This window comes from Gallinula chloropus, assembly GCF_964237585.1.
Source record: "Gallinula chloropus genome assembly, chromosome: Z".
Classification (NCBI taxonomy): Eukaryota; Metazoa; Chordata; class Aves; order Gruiformes; family Rallidae; genus Gallinula; species Gallinula chloropus.
In genome coordinates, this window is record NC_140089.1 from 89,911,979 (window position 1) to 89,929,525 (window position 17,547).

The 17,547-nt window shown below is 51.4% G+C and overlaps 1 protein-coding gene across 5 annotated transcripts in view; it reads left to right on the forward strand.

Annotated features, from left to right (window-relative positions):
* NEDD4L (NEDD4 like E3 ubiquitin protein ligase) overlaps positions 1-17,547 on the forward strand; it is a gene marked incomplete at its 5' end in the record, with an annotated part of 102,734 nt that overhangs the window by 30,817 nt on the left and 54,370 nt on the right. For 2 of the 5 annotated variants that reach the window (XM_084278159.1, XM_084278160.1), the window contains 3 exons: positions 6,251-6,332; positions 9,982-10,020; positions 11,565-11,618. In XM_084278159.1, the coding sequence (XP_084134285.1) occupies positions 6,251-6,332; positions 9,982-10,020; positions 11,565-11,618 (175 nt within the window). Of the gene's footprint in view, positions 1-6,250; positions 6,333-9,981; positions 10,021-11,564; positions 11,619-14,528; positions 15,699-17,547 lie in introns of those variants that run through there. The other 3 variants (XM_084278156.1, XM_084278157.1, XM_084278158.1) reach the window with 2 other exon arrangements.

The window sequence follows — 17,547 nt, forward strand, 5'->3', positions numbered from 1 at the left end:
CAGGCAAGAGGGTTCCTAAGTTTGTGATGTAATTAGCTGATTAGTCTCATTATGCACATGACCGACTGGGTCCTTTTGAACCCAGCTAATTCCCCGGCCGCAGTGAATCCAACAGACTAATTGCATGTTTCCTCTGCCTTTCGCTCCTGTGTCAGGACTCCTGTGTCTGGCAACCGAAGGCCGGGGGGCTCCGTGACCCACAGCAGGCGGACAGGCCACGAGCCCCCTCGGGGTCAGCCAGCCTCGCTGAACCACGTCCACCTGCCATGTCTGTGCTGCCCGGGCCTGGCTGGCGTCCCCCTTCCTTTGGCAGAGGCAGCTAATGGCCGCCTCTGGCTGGGCCCTCGCAGCGGCTCGCCTGGCCCTGTCTGAGGGGCGGCAGTGGGATCCTTGGGCGGAAGGGCCAGGCCAGGGCGGTTCTGTGTGGGACCCTGAGCCAGGCCCACACGGCCCGTGGCAGGGATGGGTCCCGTTCTTCTCTGCTGTAGCTGCTTCCCTGCCCTCCACCAACCAGCACGAGCGCTCAGGAGGCTCCAGGCGAGCTGGGTGAGGGACCCGGGCTGGGTTTATGGCAGCCTGGCCTGAAGGAAGGTCTAGCCCGAGTTCACGTCCCTGCCTGCTTCGAGGCCCTTGTGTGAGGTACGTGTGTTGGCACGGGGAGGTAGTGTGGGGATAGGGCAGGGACGGGAGGGGTGAGCCAGCTTCCAGCAGCTCTGTTAGGCCATCCATCTCTGAAATCATGGCCTCTCTCATCGGGTTGTGTCAGGCTGGTCCCCACCCCAGGAGTTCCTCAGGGAAGCTGCCTGGAAGCCCTTCTGTTGGACAAGTCAGTCATCGTGGAACTGCCTTTTCCTTTTTCCTGCTGGATTTTAGGACTCGGTAACATGTTTGGGGAGTGGGAAACAGGATCCTTAGGAAGGCTTTGGGTCTGGGGGCCGATGTACCCGGGTTCTCTGTCAGTGGTGGTTTACCTTTGCCTTACAGTCACAACAAACAGCCTCAAGGAAAATGGGCAAACCCCCAGCCGTACCTCTGCCTTTGTGTTGGAGGGTGTTGGTGCATCGCTGTGGGCAGGCTTGCACGGGGTGCTGCTCTCACTTTGTGCCTGTGGAATGGAGCGGGAAGGGGTGACCCGCAGGGAACGTGCCTGCCTTCCTTACAGAAGCAGAGCTGCCGCCTCCTGCAAGGCTTGTCTCCTTGGAAGCAGCGAGGCTGCTCTGAAGCTCGGGGTTCGCCTCCCCGGGACGGGCTCGGCACGCACCCGCATAACAAGTGATACTAAATTTTATATCTGGGGAGGCGGCTTCAGCTTTGAAAATAAAAATAGAGCAGCGGAGGGCTCAGTAGTGGTGTTGTTCCCTCACACAGCCCGTGTGCTCCACCCCCTCCTTTTGTGGCTTCAAATAAATAAATATCATGCTGGGTCGCTGGCGTGAGGCGTTCCCAGGCTGGCTTTCCAGGCTGGCTTTCCAGGCTGTGCCGAGAACATCCAGCAAGCACCATTCCACACTCCAGTGAGCAATAGGAACCCATTGGCAGGCCCCAGTTCCACAGCACTCTGAAACAAGGGAGTTTCTAAAGTCTGCTGGTCTGTTTGGGGAGTTTTAATGTATTTTAAGTGATCGGTGCTTTCTGTTGTGCTCCAGGAGAAGGGAAACTGGAAGCTTGCCGTTGGAGGTGAGGGTGGAATCACAGATAACAATTAAGCTTGAGCTTTTGGAAATGCCAAATGCTGGGAGTAGGCAAACTGTGGCAAATGGGTAATTCTGAATGCCTGAGGGATTGCAGGAGATCGGGAGGAGGATTTCTTAAGAGCTCAGATGTTTGTTTATGACCGTGTCTCTGCCAAGCTCTCTTTGCACTAACGTGTGATTACGATGAGCATAACTTTCCTTCCTGACATCATTCCTTAGTGTTCCAGCTTGTTCTCCAGAGAACTGTTACCAGCTTCAGAATGCTGCTAATCTGAGCCGGCATCGACATTCTCTTCAGGTTCAGGCAGGTCATGTCGGGGTAAATGAGATTATTGGGTTTAATCATTTTGGGATTTTGTAAAGAGGAATATTATGGGTCGGTGTTTGAGAAATCAGCTCCCATTCATCTCCAGTCGCTAGGATGGTAATGACAGGGCTCGTTTCTCCTTACAAAACCCTGACTTGAAACCCCTGCTTAGTCCTTTGAATGCCTAATAATACATACTGAATACATCCACTGGCTTCTGATATTAGTGGGTGATGACACTGTCGAGTATAAGAAATTTAAAGCATCCACAAGTGTAACCTTTCAGACTGAGCATAGCTGTGCCTGTCTCCTCCACTGCCCCCGAGGGTTGCTTTCCTCCCCCCGTTCGTTGTGGGGTGCGTCTTGTCGGGAAGGCACCCGAGGCTGGTGCCTTTGGGATCGTTCCTGCAGGAAGGAAGGAGCCCTGGAGCAGGCCAAAGAGGCTCCTTCCTACCCCACCCCTCTCCACTCAATCATCGTTACAGCAGTGGCATCTCTCCCCTCCAGGAATGTCTTCACAGACAGAGAGGCTGTGGTGACGATGCTCTGATCTTCGTGATGTCTCATTCACCGTCCGTCTCCGTGCCAGTTTCACCTTGCAAGGATGCCACGTTCACCTAGAATGCCTGCTTTCAGATGGGGCTTTGGGGTGCAGTTAGCCACTGTAGAGTTCCTTTGGGGCTTCTACTGCTGCTCTGATGTTTAGTGTCTGGGATACCTGTTACGTGTTTGTTTTGCTACCCTAGTTATAGACATAACTGTGGGTCAGCTTCCTTCCTTCTTTTCCCACTCCTTGGTTTCTTCAGCACTCTGTTCCCCAAGGCTCGGCTGCTATGTCATCAGTTACTTTTACCACCTTGTGTATTTTTTCCTAGTAGCTTTATTGGTCTCAGGAACCTCCTTTGGGCTACTTACAAAGCAGATGGCAGACATACACAGCTTGAGATTTCTTAGTGACCAGAAGCTAGGGACCAGCATCACTCTGCAGGTCTTAACCTGTGTCTCAACGTTGGGCACACGCTGTTTTAACTACTAAGACCCGGGGTGGCTGTACATAGTCATGTTGACAGGACAAATGCAGGGTTATTTAGCAACTTCACAAGATGCATTGTCAGGTGTTTTCTCCACAAGAACAGAAAAATGCTGTTTGCCAGGTGTTTAAAATGCTGTGCATTTCCCCCTGAATTTAAGCTGCAAAGATGGAGTTGGGCGAGTCGGGGTGATGAGGCAGGTTATAGTACGGAAGAGTTTTGATAGTCATCTCTTTCAGCAACCCTTTGGGAAGGTGAACGTTGAGCCCCATGAGTCTGTTTTAACATCCTTGCCAGAGCCTGAATTCTGCAGGAGTGTGGGGAAGGGGGACTGCTCTCCCTGTGGATGTACGGACCCATGTGTTGTACCTGGAGCTGCCGAATGCAGCGGTTTGGTGTAGCTGTTGTGATCTGAGTGAGGAGTTTCTTAAAAGGGTTACCCAGTTTTATCTGTGGACTTCCAAACAGTGGAAGGTTAATATTAGTCGGGTATATTCCCGTCCCTGAGAGTTTATGTAACTGCAATGTAAAGAATTGTCTCATTATATTTAGGGCTGTTGGAAACTGTCCTGTTGCTTGAGAAATCTGTTGAAGAATGACAGTGATGTCGCAGGGCTGGCTTGCTGAAGCATGCAGCCCAGAGGGGCCACGTGGCAGCTGGGGAGTGGCACCCAAACTGGAACAAGGGGGGCAAAGGGTTAATGTGCTGGATGGAGGAATAAGTTGCAGTATGGTTATATGGACTATTCAATTATTTTTTGTCTGATCTAAGAATTTTTGTAAAATGTAACCAATTCCTTGACCACACTTAGCCTCAGAAATACTCTTTTGGTTGAGGTGTTCACTGTAAATCCATGAGCTGCATAAGGTGACACTTTGCATTTGGAAGAAGGAAGTCGTCACTTCTGCTGGAGTTCCCTGTGTGCAGAGATCTTTAGACAGTGGTGGTAGCGATGGTAGAGACCAGGTATGAAGCTGCTTGCTGTGAGCCTAAAACAATTCACAAGCACCTTGTGGTCTGTGAACCTAAAATGGGATCTGGGTGCTGTGGGTCCTGGGGGACCGCCGCGTGGGTGGTAGGGCACGGCCGCATGCTCCCAGTGCTGCTCAGCAGGCCTGTCCTGCCAGGCCAGGCGCCCGAGGGGAGCACTGAGCAGCCTGTTCCTCTGTACCAGCTCTGCTGGCTGTGCTCAAACCTTCCCCAGGTGTTTGAAGTCCCAAACCTTACACCTTCCTTTCTTCTCTCTCGGTTTTCTTTATGGAAGGCTGGAAAGACAGGTGGTCTGGGTGTGTTGGGTTTGGGTCTGGGTTTGTTTGGTTTCTGTTTTGGTTTGGGTCTGTTTGTTTGGTTTGGTTTGTGTTTGCTTAGGTTTTGGTTTGTGGTGTTTTCCTTAGCTGAGAGCAGGTGTTCTGGCCATGGATCCTGCTGCTGTGTTCCATGGCTGGAGTAGCTGAATGTTTTCCATAGGTTTTTACTTTCCTAGAAGAGGGGCAGGTGTTTGCAGCTCCAGGCCTTTGAATGCCCAGAGAGCTGGCTTTGGGAGAGGGGTCACACTGTCCCGTAGGTTTTCCTTAGGGAGATGTTTTGATACCCTTGCTCTCTTGTGTCTCTGCCCAGGGATAAGTTCTGAATTCCATGAAGCAGCTTTGCAGGTGGTGCTCAGTGGGTGAGCCTTTGTTTGTGGGGATGTGGCACGGCACCAGGGTGTAAGAGGAGTACCACCCAGCAGCTCTAAACCCCAACCCAACAGACAAACCCCAGCCTGAACTGCTGTGAACAGGACCTGCTCTTTAATGATACTTCTTGAGAAGAGGCCTTTGAGCTTTGGAAGTCTCAGGTTTAAAGTGTCACAGTATGTTCCTAGCATAGAAAAGCAACGATTTACCATGTAGTGGTGCTTCTGCAGGGGCAAACCTCCCTCTTCAGAAGGAATATGCTCCTGTTAGCATGCCTTTTGGCTCTGGGGTGTTTGCTTGTTGGAGCACAGCTTGGTGGGGTTTGGGGGCCTTGTTTAGTAGATGTTTCACGGGAGGGCAGTGCTGGGGGTGAGGGAGCCCTGTGCCCAGCAGACTCGACAGCAAGCTGTCCTGTTTGCACCAAGGCCTCTCTGAATGGACTAACACAAGACCAGCAAAACCATCATAGCCCAGGGGGATGGACCGAAATGCTTCCCTGAGCACTTGGCTGCTGTAGTGTCTCTTAAACTAACAACTGGTGTGCACGGTGCTTGAGAAGATGCTTCGGCCTGTGTGTTTTCTGGGTGCAGAAGGTACCCCGAGTCATGATTTTGGATGTCTAGTCTCAGCCCTTGCTGTGACTCGGTGTGACCCCCATGATCCTGTGTCCTGAGGAAACAGCAGTTGTTTCCTGTAAACACCAGCTGGCTTGGTTGGAACTCAGAGGTGTGAGAAGCAACCTTATGAGGTGTTCCTTCTCTACAGCTGATTCCACGTGGAGAAGCAAGCTTACAAACTCAGCGTGCTGTTCTGTGGGGTCTGGTGTGCATGTGGTCTTACTTTCTGCTGGTGTGAACACAAGTTGTCTTGTGGGGATTGTCCTTCAGAAGTCTTAGGGAGCCTTGGCCTGGCAGCCACCGCCTTGCGAAGAGGTGGTGCCACTGCTGCTGAAGGGCTTGGTGTCGCTTCCTAGAGCTTTCACCCACAGCTTCACAGCTCTGGGGGACAGAGCAGGAGCTCAGAGCGCAGAGGGAAATCACCACCTGCCAGATTTGTTTAGGCAGCTGGAACAGCCTTAAGAGACATCCGTTTCCAGGGGAGGTCCTGGTGCACAGCCCACTGTCGTCTCAAAGGGCTCTCGGGCTGCTCACTGTTGATGGAGTAAGGTGGTTGGCTTGTAGTTGTATTTATGTACCATCCATGGGTGCCAGGGGACACTGCCCCACGCTCTGCCTGGGGGTTGCATTAGCAGAGATACCCCTTGGCTGTGTGGTGTGATCTGTCTTCCCCAAATCACCGTGGGGCAATGCAGACATGGCATCCATCATCAGTGGTTATTGCTCAATCTGGAATTTTGGGAGAGTGAGGCAGAGGTGGGGCAGCAGGGGCAGCATCCTGTCACAAACACACCTCCTCATGGCTCAGGAGCTTCTGCAGAGCCAGGAGTGAGGGAGCTGCCACTGCTGCCCCTTACAGGACAGGCATGACACTCATCGGGAGGTGACACTTGGCTGTGTTAAATGTGGCCTCTTCTCTTGCAGTGACCCGTACGTGAAGCTCTCCCTGTATGTAGCAGATGAGAACAGAGAACTTGCTCTGGTGCAGACAAAAACCATTAAAAAGGTATGTATGGGTCTCTCTTTGTTCTGCTGGTTTGGAAATGATGCTGGAATGTAATAACACCGCTGTTTAAATCGGTGTGTGTGTGTATAGCAACTGAATAATCTGAATAATTGGGGGGGGGGGTGTGGGCTTGGGTGTTTCCCCCCAAACCAAGAGGAGAGCGAGTGGGTGCATCTCCACTGTGCGTGATCAGATGGCAGGACCAGACCTAGGATGTCATGTATTATACTCTAGAGCTGGGCTTATGAAGTTCATTACATCATCCCTTGTTCCTTCTATCAGTTGTACCTTCATGAATGACATAGCTGAAATAAAGAACTTAGAAATTCTCTTTTAATTACCATTTATTTGACCTTTAGCAAAAATGATCGTTCTTTAATGTTCCCTTTCGAAATTTCCAGAGTATTTCCCTACTACAGGAATTAGGCAGGTGACAGGAGGTGGGCTGTGAGAAGGGCCTGGAACTGCACTGAGACTGTGTTTGCGAGGTGAAGGAGGTGGTTTATTTTCTTACTTCAATTCAGACCACGTTAGTGATTTTGGGCTCTGACATTACCCACTGCTCACCGGGCAGCTTGTTTCATCCAGAGAGTCAGGGAGGTCTGAGCAGCTGCACCCTGTGGGCAGGGCAGTCTGTGCCTGGGCTTCTGTGGGCTGGCTTGCATGATCCATGTGAGGGGAGGATGAGAGAGCTGCTCAGCTCACCGACATAAATACAACGAGGTGTAGTAAGGATGTGCAAGTATTGTATTGGTTGTATGAGGGAAGAGAGAAACTCCTGGGCCTTGGTGATGCCCTTGGGAGGAAGAGGAGGACGAAGCTGGTGTGCCCGCCCAGATCAAGGGCTGAGAGTGGGGAGAGGAGGATGTGTTCCTGGGCCTGCGTCTGCCTTTCTTCACTGTGTCTTGTAACTGTCACCTGCAGCCTGGACTTTCTCAGTCGCTCCCATAATAGTATTGTTAACTCATGTATTGGAAACTCCAGTTAGTCACTTGTGGTTTGAGTTGTTACATTTCATCCCAGGACTTGGCTCTGGAAGCAGTGTTCTTCCTGGGCAGCTGGCAGCCACCATCCTCAGCACATCTTAACTTCTGCATCCCTGATTTTCACTCAAAACCTTTGAGCAAAGCCGGTCTGGGGAGTGATTCCCAAAGACACTGCTGAGTTCCTCCTTCAGCTCCCTACCTTTTAGTCTGACAGCATCTAACCCTTTAGTAGCTTCTTTTTTTTTTCTCCTGGTTTTTGTCTTCCTCAGTGCAGCATGTAACATTTCATGGTGCTTGACAGAGGCAGCAGGACAGTGGTTCCCCTTGTTCCTCTCCCTTCTCCTCACTGGTGGGGTTGTCTGGTCTGTACCCTGCTGTGTAGTAGGACTGGGCCAGAGGAGGGGGTTAGCTACAGCCAGGGGAGTGATGAATGCACGTGGTTCCCTTACTCCCCAGAAACAAAGGTATCAGAAGGATTTCAGGCTCCTCTGGTGTGATCTGATGTACCTCCCTGCGCACACGCAGCCGCTCCAGCGCGGTGCCTCATGGTCCTTCCGGAGCTGTTCCCAGGGCCTGCCAGACATGCTCCCTCCTTTCCGCAGCTGAGAGCTGCCTTTGCTGTCTGCTGCCTTGGGATCTCCTAAGATGCTCGGGGTGTGTTTGAAATCCCTGCTGCTGGGCTTGTGATTTCACCTGTCAGTCCTTTCAGAAGGATGGATGAAGATTATCCAGTTCCCTCGGTTTGCCTGTGCTGAGCTCTGGAGACTTCATGTCCTCATCAGCTGTGACAGTGTCCATCTTCACCAGTCCCTCTTAGCTGCTCTGCCTTTCCCATATGTCACACTAAGCAGAATTTCCCATACCTAAACACGCTTCGGCTCCCCATGGAGCTTCCTTGCTTGGTAGCATGGGCTTTTTCTGTGCTCTCATTCTACTTCTATGGCTCAAACCCTTCTTTGTGCCTGTTCTGATATCCTGGGGAAGATCTAACTCAGCTTGACTCTTGGCAGTTCTTTATCTGCACAGTACTTGCCCTTTTTAGGCTGTGGCTCTTTCTGCTGATGAGTCTTTTTGTTGCTGTTTCCCTGCTAATATCTTTATGAAGTTATTCATGCGTTTATTTCTGGAGCCTTACTTTGCCTGTGATGTTTTCCTCTGCCAGGACTCTGGTGTTTGTATTCTCTGAGCTGACCCCACTGATCGTTGGGCCTGTAAAGGTGGGAGACATTTCTGCCAGCTCTAGGGCACTGACCCAAACTGGTGCTGCCTCATGCACTGAGTGTTTCCTGAGACCTTCACCTTGGCTGAGCAGTGTGCAGGACGAGCGTGTTACCCATGGACAGGAGTGCCCCAAACGTAGCACAGGGCCGGGCACCTCTCTTGCTGGTAACAGCCACGTTCAGTGAGCACAAGTCCTGAAAAACTCACTGTTCTTATTCCCTATTGTGCTGGATGTGGTTGTGCTCCTGAAGGCAGAAGAGCTGGAAGTTTCCCTGGGCCCCCAGCCCCTATCCCTGCCCTTCGCCTGCACTCATGTTACTCCTTTATCTCCCCTCCCAGTAGCCTTTCTTTTCAGGGAGACTCTCCTGCTCTGTCCCAGGACGGGTTAGGATAGGCAGGTCAGACTTGTTGGAGGTTGAGCACCTGCACATCTCTGCGTGTGGGTTCAGAGCTGCATCTTTCCTCAGGCTGTCGCTTCCCTTTGTCCCTTCCCCTGCCTTCACTGGTACTGGGTTGCACTGGTGACACGCTCCTCGTGCCCGGGTTGGGGTTCAGCCCCAGCGCGCGGCTGGCCGCGCGGTGTGACCGTACGAGCGCCCGCGGAGCTGCAGCATCGCCCTGTTTCCATGCCATGGAGAGCCACAGCGTAGGGACCGCTGCGTCCCGGGACGGTGACCGAGCCCAGCTTCTCCTCCGCTCTCGCAGCGTTTGGGTGGGTGCAGAGCCAAGTTTCTCTGTCAGCTCTTCTGCTAAATCTCTGCTGTGTGAGGGAATGAGGGAATGATTTGGCGTGGAAACAAAACCGTTGGACACAGCACGCTGGGGTTTAACCTTGCCCAAATTACTGATCTTTGTAGTTCTGATAGCTTTTATTTTTTAAATATAAATTTATCATTCCTTTCTTAGCTTTTCTGAGATTCAAACCATACTGCATGCATGTTTTTTGGCGTATTTTACTGAGGTGATTAAAATCCCCCATAGGTTGGGGAGCTCAGGAAGGTGGTCATACATGTTCAAAGGGAATAAATAACCTTCCCTTCTGTTGGGCCTTCTTTCCTGTTTGGTTACAGTATAAGCCTGACTTATTTCTGTACCCCTCAAGTTGCTTCGTCTTTAAATAATACATTTATTTTTATTTTTCCTAATTTTTTTCTTTCTTTTGGAATCTGGGCTTAAATGAATCTTGAGAAAGCAACATCTTCAGGTTTTATACCTGTGGGTTCTCAGTGACTTGCCTTTTACTCATAGAATCCTATTTATACTTAACAACTATTTTAGGATCATCTGACTCAAGGATCCTCCCACGTTGGGTTTACTCAGGAGAGAATTTCTAAACAATTTGATGGCATTTTTTTTTGTCACTTGTATGCACACTCTGCTGATGGCAAAGTGGCAAACCTGAAGGCATTTGGATAATACAAATATGTTTATTTCTCTTACAGACACTGAATCCAAAATGGAACGAAGAGTTTTACTTTAGAGTAAGTTTCCCTTTATTTACAGTCATTGTGACATATATGATTAATCGCATGGTGTTTTATAAGGTTGATAAGAAGTTTGGTGGGGTTTATTTGCTGTTTATATGTTTATGTTAAAAAAAAATGCTTGTCCTGATGTAATTACTGTTCTGTTTCTGTAGGGGAGAGTGATTAGCAGGGCTTGGTTAATGAGGCTGCTCCTCAAAGCGAGGTTTCAGTTAATTCATCTGACAAACGAAAAAGCCTTTTTACTTGAAAATGTATTTTTAGCCAAGCATGTTTGCTGGGATTTCAGGACATTAATGCCATGGCAAACAATCAGAGTTATTGCCCAGATCTGCATGAAATTTAAGTTCCCTGTGTAGAGGTGGAAGATAGGAAATGTCATTTCTCTTGACCTTTATGTCACTTGCCAAAAAGGTCAAAATAGGGGGGTTTAGAGTTCGGTTTTAGTCTCTCTGGAACTTGCTTGAAATGAAACCCATTTTTATAGGTAAAACACAGTGACTTTTTTTAAATCTGAAAAAATAACGTTAACTATTTGGAAGTGGTAAGGGAGGGGTTAAAGTCATGATTATCCAACCTGGCAGAATAGGATGAGAAGGGCACTTACAGCTTTGTTACTTAGCTGGTGCCAGTGTTTTTCCAAGGAGAATGGTTGGATTCTGTGCAGCTGTAGCTCCCACAAAAGGCAAGGTAGGATTTCAGGGGAGTTAGGATGTAATCTGGAACAGCTGCCTGAGCAGAGCTGGGGTGCAGGGTGTTACACTGGCACCCTGTGGAATGCTGGTACAGTCCTGGAGACCAGCATCCCGCAGATCCAGGGATCCCACCAGGTTAACCCCAGTGTTCTGAGGCTCAGGTGCAGTGCTTGGTGTTAAACATGTGCCAGGAGATCTGGAAGCCCATTGCCAACCCCCAGAATCACCAGTCCACTGTGGGATACTTTGTGTAAATGTTCCTAATCCAACAAGATGGACATAGTAACCTGGGTCACAGAGTTCTCCTGAAAACAGTCTATCAAGCCAGTCAGACGCTGAAGAATTTACTTCTTGTTTAATGGTGGCTGGGTTGTCTTCCTGCCAGAGTTCCTTTGTTTCTTTGCTTTTCCCTTCTCATGTTGGCAGTCTTTCTGCTCAAATTTACTGCAAGGGAAATATTTTTTCTGGAGGTATATTTGCTGTTTCAAGTGCTGGAGCGACTTCTGTTGTGCTTTCCACAGGCATGTGGGATAAACAGGCTGGGAACGGTGAGCGAGGGAGAGCTGCCTGCGAAGCCCTGAGAGGCAGGTGCTACACACCAGCCATGACTCTCCCCTGTGGAGGAGAACTTTCTGGAGGAGGGATGCACCCAGCACAGGAGATGAGAGTGCCTCGTGTTAACTGCTCAGCAGTTCTTAGTGGCAGCAGGGTTTAGGAACCATCCAGTTTAAGTAAAAGGGGAGATGTACATCAGACCCAAGTCCTGCCTGCCTTGGTTTAATGACTCTATAAACTGCGCTCATCAGGCTAATCAACCTAAACTGGTGTTTCTGACTTCTCTTACAGGTAAACCCAACCAATCACCGTCTGCTGTTTGAAGTGTTTGATGAGAACAGATTGGTGAGTGCCTGTCTTGGTTGCATTTCACTAATCCCAAGGTGCTCTGTAACACAGCTGATGACAGCACAGCACACCTTGAAGCTCTCTTTCTGTCTGGTCTTTAAGTGAGGGCACTAAGAACTGTGGGTAGAAGCCTAAAACACCTGGTTTGGGGCTTCTGGCCAGTGTTAAACACAGAGGTGGCACCCTGCCGGGTCAGCCCAGAGGGGCGGTCCTCTGCCCAGGGTTCTGGCTGCAGAAACCTCGTCATCTTCCCAAGGCCAGCAGAGTCCCAACCATTTTAGTCACTCACAAAGCAACAGCTTCACCCCTGATCATTTTGGTGTCTCCTTCATGCACCTTTTAATACTTCTGCATCCTCTTCTGGGATGTGGTTGCCAGTGCTGCGTCGTCTCCGCAGGATGTGGGCGAGTGAAGGTGTAAGGAAACGGCAAGCCCCTGCTTTGTCACGTTTCCAGTGCTCTCCCTCGCAATGCCCAGCACAGGGGTAGGGGTTTTAGCTTTGGGTTTAATTTGTCTGACGTGGCAGGTCTTCTGGAGAAGTCTCCCAACATCGTACTGCTGCTTGCTTTTCTTGTGATGGAGTAGGTAAGGTTATTAACGTGTTCTTGGTTCTCTGCCTCTACTAAGCTTGTTTGCTTTGTGATGAGAGGATCGGTGTTCTGGAGATCCTTTTATTCAAAAGCACCAAGGAGCATGGAGACATCTGTCTTCAAAAAAAAGGTGTTCTCTTCCTCTGTGTTCCTATTAAACACAGAGCAAGGGGAAACATCCAACCTGTCATCTTCTGTGGAGAAAGCGGTCTTACAGCCAAACAGCTCTACCTCCTTTGGGAGGAAGCACATGGGTCAGCCTGTGGTAGGGTGTGTTTAGAGTGGGCTGACTGTGAGTGTGTTTATTGACATGCAGTGGTCATGTTCACCTGGAGAAGTAGCTGAATCTGAAGGCAAGAGCTGTTGGAATGGGTCCAGAGGAGGCCATGAAAATGACTGGAGAAGGGAAGGCTCCAGGGAGACCTAACTGTGATCCCCTTCTGTAGCCAGTCTGCCCCTGCGCTCGGGTAATGTGTAAACCACCCTTTGGAAGGTGTCCTGAGCTGTCACTAACACAAGTACCTTGGGGTTTTGGGTAGCAGATCTTCATCAGGCTGGTTATGGAATGAGGAGATGCTGAGCTGATGGGTTTGGCTGGAGTATTTATTGTCACTGTTTGTGTGGATTTGTTTCTTCTTCACACTCCCTAAGCACAGGAGTGCTGTCTGTCCTTACAGTACTCCCCTTCCCTTCTGTCCCCAGCCAAACTAGGCAGTACGTGATGTGAGCTGCTGCTGCAGCACTCAAAGGGGCCGCGTCCTCAGGTAATGCCTTTGGGCTGAGAAAGGAGAGAAACCCACACCTGTGCCTCTCTGCACGGTGACCTGCCGTGCTGCTTCTGGTGGGGTTGTTCTTCTTCTTGGCTCAGGGTGCACATACAACAAAAGGGGATTGTGCTGCCTGTTGGCAGTGCCGGCCGGCGCTCCGAGCTCCCGCTGCTCCTGCGATTGGGCACCGGCCGGCTGTGGAGAGCAAGCTGCTCACGAGCAGGGCTTTGCGCGTCTAGATACTGACCCTCCCTCCACCTACAGCGTCTCAGAGCTGCTGGCAAAGCTCAGCGCTTCCGAGCTCTCCTGGGGAGCAAGAACCCACGTCCCGAAGGGAGGCCGTGGCTCGCGCTAGCAGGGTTTCTTTCCTGGTCTGCACTAACAAGTGCTGCTGTGAGCACCCTTCCCCTGTGAGTATCAGTCTGCTGAGTTTCTGCGTTGTCAGAGGGCTGGTTTAGGGCATTTGGTTTATGTATCGGTGTATCCTGTCTGGCTGTTGTTGCTCTGAGGGCTTTTGGCTCAGGGAGAGCGTAACTGTACTCCGTGCTGGCAGTCCTGCTCGTGGTAACATTGCTAGCTTTCTCCCTGGAGCCTGGCCAGCGATGGGCAGAGTTTCTGGACCGTGTTTAGGACGAATCGGTACAAAACGACATGCAGCACCCGCCTCCGGTTCTTGCTCGCCTTCGCTGCCTGGTAAAACGGAAAGAGAACCCTTGTCTCCTGCCATCTTGCACCTCTCTGCTGCTTTGCTTGCGTGAGGAGCCTGCCAGGCACGGGGTTGCTTTGTTTGCTGGATGGTTAGCTGTTAGAAGGCACGGCGCAGGGCAGCCTAGGTTGAGGGGCATTTGAAGGGACGGTGTCAAGTCGTGGCTGTTGAGGGGCGAGGGGTTTGTTGCTTCATCACGTTATGAGCACAGCTAAAACTGAAAGCATAACCATGCTATATTTACTCGTGTCCTGCCATGGCAGCCTCGTGCTGTAACACACACCAGAGCCTTGTGCCTGAAAGAATTCTCATCTGCATGTGGAGTCAACTGAAGCTTTTAACATGAATTGAGGTGGTTTTGTTGCAGTTCACTTTGTGTGTGTGCTCCCTAGAGCCCTGCCTGCCCCGCGAGTCCATGCGGGGTAGATTTATAGCAGTGCCGACTGCTCGCTGCCTCGGTCAGCTGCGAGAGCTCTCCCGCTGGGGCCGCCACGCTGATGGAAAAGCAGCAGCTGGGAAGGTGCCGTTTCAGGCTCCCGCTGGCATTAGAGAAAAAACAAAACCCCCACTAGCTTACACTGGAGAGGGGGAGCGCAGCCACGTGACGCCCACCATCCTACCCTATGTCACAGTGTGTAGGAGCGCTGACTGCTCTTACCCAATCATGCCTGGAATGCTGCTTGCCACTTGGGCTATTTCTGCTATCTGTCGCTATCAGGGCTGCAGTGCTAACAGTTTGGCAGATGGGACACTTTTTCTCGGAGTTTATGTCTTTGGTTTTTAACTTCTGGCAGTGCCTGAATTGTTGCTGTTCTCCCTCTCCTTTTCTTCCCTCTGTAAAACCATGGCCCATCGGCTGCGGTTTCATTTTGGCTCTGGGCGAAGCAACACAGCCCCCGAATTGGAGATCCTGGACCGGGAGAGAGAAGATGACTTTTTCATGGCATTCCACACTTTGCCGAGGAGGAGCAGCCCTCACGCTTTCTCCCGACACGGAGCAGAGGATGGTGGTGGCGGGGATCTGCAAGAAGTGGGCTCCTTAAAGAGGAGCACATCCATGTTTATCCCCCAGCTGCTGAACAGCATCGATGCGCGTCCAACGAGGAGCTCGTCGATGCAGATCTCCCTCCAGCGCAAAGCCGCCAACGGCTGTGCGGACGAGTGCGCGACCCTGGAGTCTCCTGAGGAGACACTTCCTTGCAAGCTCTCCGACCTGAGGAAGCACTGCGCGCCCGCCCTTGAAAACAGTTCTTCTCCCAGCAGTCCAGAGGTGACTCCTGAGGATTCTCCACCCAGGCTTACGGAAGAGCTGGGGCAAGGGATTAATGGAACCGTTTGCTGTAATCGCAGGATATTTCGCGCTGTTCCTCCTGCCAGCCAGAGTGAGGATGCTTCCGCCATCACCCGAGGAGATGAGGCGAATGAAGCGGCCCCGGGGTTGAACATAAGCGGGGTGAGGATTCAGCACCGGGCTTCGAGTGCGGAGGTGCCTCAGGTTACTGTGCTGCCCTTTGGGGCCGAGGCTCAGAACAATGCCCCCACCCCTGAACCCCGCCGCTGGTCCCTGCAGCACGTGCCGGATATGTCTGCAAATTCAGGGAAGAAGTACTTTGTTCTCCAGTTGCAGCAGCCGCAGGCGAGTGGTGCGGGGACAGGAGGCGAATACAACTTTGGCTTTACTGGCACCAAAGGGGACAGGCTGGTCAGGTACCCTCGGATTCGGCTAGAAAGGAGTACCTCCTACCCTGTCCAGCCACCGGCAGAGAGCAGCCCCGCAGGTGACGGCTCGAGCTCAGAGCTGCGTGGGAATGGCAGGGACGGGGCAGAGATACCCAGAAGCAATTCAGTAGAGCGGATTCCTCAAGGGCAGGGGTGCTTGTTTAAAATCAGACCAGATCAAAACACGAGGCAGCAGCACTTCAGAATTCTTGTCACCCGCGGTCCCGAGGATCAGAATCAGGGTGTTGGTAAAGAGGGTCGTGGCACCCCGGGTCCTACGGCAGCCAGCGCCGCAGTAAGTACAATGCTGAGTGTGCTCTGCTAGTGAGATACCGAGTCGCTGTACAAAGGCCTCTGGGCTGGGGGCACCGCAGCGCTGGCGGTGACTGCCAGAACGTTCGGCGGTTCTCTGGAGCAGGCCACGCATCATCTCTATTTCTAATCTAACGTCACTTTGCTCTCAGTTGTGCTTACATCCAGTGTAATATTTTGAGATCCTAGTGTCACAGGTTTCTTAATTCAGTCTTACATCAGTTGGAAAGATTTTTAAAAATCGGAACATTCAGATGGCAAATGAAGCATCTGTGTGAATTTCCTTGGCAGAGACTTTGCTGTGTGAGGAGTTCTGTATGCGCTCTGGTTTTAAACCAGATTCTGTGACGCCTCCTAAGCACAGTGTATGTGTGTGTACCTCTACGTGACTTTAAATTGTGTGCTGTAATCCAGCAGTAGCTAAGACTACCGAAATCTCACAGTACTTCCAGTCAGGATACTGACTCAGATAAGGTACCAAGGAGTTAGAAAATAACTTACAGTATTCTTTCTTTCCCTTCTGGAAGTTAAAACCCTGTCCTGTGTTTTGTGTGCCACAAGTCCCAATGAACCAACTGCACAAGGGCTTGGCACAGCTTGGTAACTGCCTTGTTTGTAGCTGATTTTCCTTTAGGGTGACAGAATTCCTTTAGTGCTTTTTCTTTGTTCCAATGGGAGAGGATTTTGATGTTTATGTTTTAAGCCATGTTTGAAAAGGCCAAAGTAGGAACGAGACCCAGGGTTTAGATTAGTCATTTACTTAAATTGCTTTGCTGTGCAATTCAACACTGCCCGCTTGAGTTGCCGAGCCCAGCACTGCTGTATATAGAATAGTCAGCGCTGTCTCCAGCTGTGAGAGCGGATTCACGGGAGGAGCTGGCTCTCTGCTGCTCCTGGGCTCCCCTACTCCCGCATGCTGCTCGGGGCAGCCAGGCCCTGTGGTGACTCTGCAGCTTTCCCCTGAAAACCCGAACTCTCTGCGTGTTACTCCAGCATTGCCCTCGGCCGAGCTCTTCCATAGGCACTGGGAGCAGAGAATCCCCAAGCATCCCTAAGCTTTGTTTTTTAGGGAGGAAAAAGAGCAATCCCTTCCCACCCAGTTCTGTTTCGGTCCCCGGGAGCTGGCAGTTTGGGTAAGGGGTGCTCAGTGACTTTCCTGCCAGGCACAGAACACTGCAGCAGGGACAGTTGGTACGCAGAGCCTTCGCTGAGGCTCCCCTTCGCTTGGCTTTCCTGGATGCAGAGGAGCATGTTCAATGTCCTACTAACACCAATCTACATCTCATGCTAAAAATGAAGCAGGGAAAAAAGTCCCTTCCCTGTTCATTCCCCCTCGCTGCCTCCCCGTGCCAGCTGTTGGTGGGGACCCCCATAACCAGTGGTAGGGGGAGCCACAGGATGCCAGACCTCGGGCAGGGGGTAACAGATCTGTGCAACCGTGTCCCCACGTCTCTGCTGCTCTCCTGAGGGCTCTGCCCCAAAGGCAGCTCTTGGACCCCCTCGCAGCAGTGCCCCTGCACATCCCCCAGCCGTACTGCAGTGTTCCCAGGCCAGACTGTGAGATTTGTTCCTGCGCGCTCCTCGTGTGGTGCCCATGTGAAATCGATTTAGCCAGCCATGAAGCATGGCCGGCACAGAGGCGCTCCCTCCAAATGGCACCCGCGTTCTTCAGCGCAGGAAGGTTCACAAAGGAGTCACTGAAACTGTAAACTTCTTTTGTGGCAGCTGCTCGTCTTTGTAAGGAGCCTGGAAATACCCTGGGTAGAGGTGACTGGCCAGGCAGGGTGCCACAGGAAGGTGGGGAACACGAGCCCTGCGGTCGGAGCTGGGCT